This window comes from Arachis ipaensis, chromosome B10 (genome assembly GCF_000816755.2).
Source record: "Arachis ipaensis cultivar K30076 chromosome B10, Araip1.1, whole genome shotgun sequence".
Lineage (NCBI taxonomy): Eukaryota > Viridiplantae > Streptophyta > Magnoliopsida > Fabales > Fabaceae > Arachis > Arachis ipaensis.
The window spans coordinates 20,073,903-20,074,973 of NC_029794.2; the positions used below are offsets into that span (position 1 = coordinate 20,073,903).

The 1,071-nt window shown below is 35.9% G+C and overlaps 1 protein-coding gene across 2 annotated transcripts in view; it reads right to left on the reverse strand.

The window, feature by feature from the left end:
- Positions 1–851, reverse strand: part of LOC107621974 — a 7,005-nt gene extending 6,154 nt beyond the window's left edge. Inside the window, exon 1 of one of the 2 annotated variants that reach the window (XM_021113813.1) lies at positions 235–851. In XM_021113813.1, the coding sequence (XP_020969472.1) occupies positions 235–689 (455 nt within the window). In that variant the 5' untranslated portion in view covers positions 690–851. The remainder of the gene's footprint in view (positions 1–234) is intronic. The other variant, XM_016323924.2, reaches the window with a different exon arrangement.

Genomic DNA, 1,071 nt, shown 5'->3' on the forward strand with positions numbered 1-1,071 from the left:
TTTAATTCATCTCGAGGATAACTAAATTTGTGACACATATAATTTTTTGAAAAAAAATATCAAAATTTTCGGAAAAATAAACACTAGTTTATTGAATACAGCACGACGCAATATAATTTGATAGATAGGATCGGTTCATGGAAAAATAGTCACAAATTTAAAATTTAAGATAGATCATACACGTAAACACAACACGAGTAAATACCAAAGTATTTGTGCATTTTAAACTCAAACCTTAAAGGATTAAAGAAATCCGAAGAAGAAGCAGCACCATTCTCAGTAGTAGAAAGTGAAGGTACCGAAAATTCACGATCCAAGTAACTGCCGTAACTGCAATTTTTATTTATGCTAACAGTGAGACCAACATCTTCATTGTCACGTGACCTCGTTGGGTAACCCACGTGACTTCCATCTTCATCATGAGCACGTGATGGTGACGAAGAAGAAGAAGGGTAATTTGATTCAGAAACAGAAACCGAACCCGAAGGTGGCGAGTCTAGTAACTGTGCCTGAGCGTAACGGCGAAGAACAACGCCAATGTTTTGAAGAGAGTGAATGTAAGAAAGGTGCGAAGCAGAGAGAGCGTATCTTGAATCAATGGCTGAGTTTATGAGCCTCTTTCGTTCCTTGCAGAGCCGCAAAGGTTCGTTATTTCTCTTCTTGTGATTTTTGAACATCACCCAACCCATCTCTGTTACGAGAAAGTTCGCAAATCACAACAGAGTTTGAATGGAACCTCTATCACCGCATTCACCGAGAAACATCCCAAAATACACGCTGTTGTTTGTTCTTTTTCACTTCTTCTATATACAACAAATACTAGTTTAGAAGGGATAAAAAGCATTGATGACAATGAGGCATTGGTGAAATTGGTAATATAGTGGTGGCTTTTTTTGTTTTCTGCAAAAGAAAATATTGGAATCTAAAACTTTTTCTGTTCCTAAATAATTAGTCAAACACTTTACCTTTTTTTTTCCCTGCTCCACTGATTTATTGATTGGTAGAAAGTAAAAAGTACCTACCTATACTTGTTTGGTATGAACTCGAAAATTAAAAATTATTAGACCATCA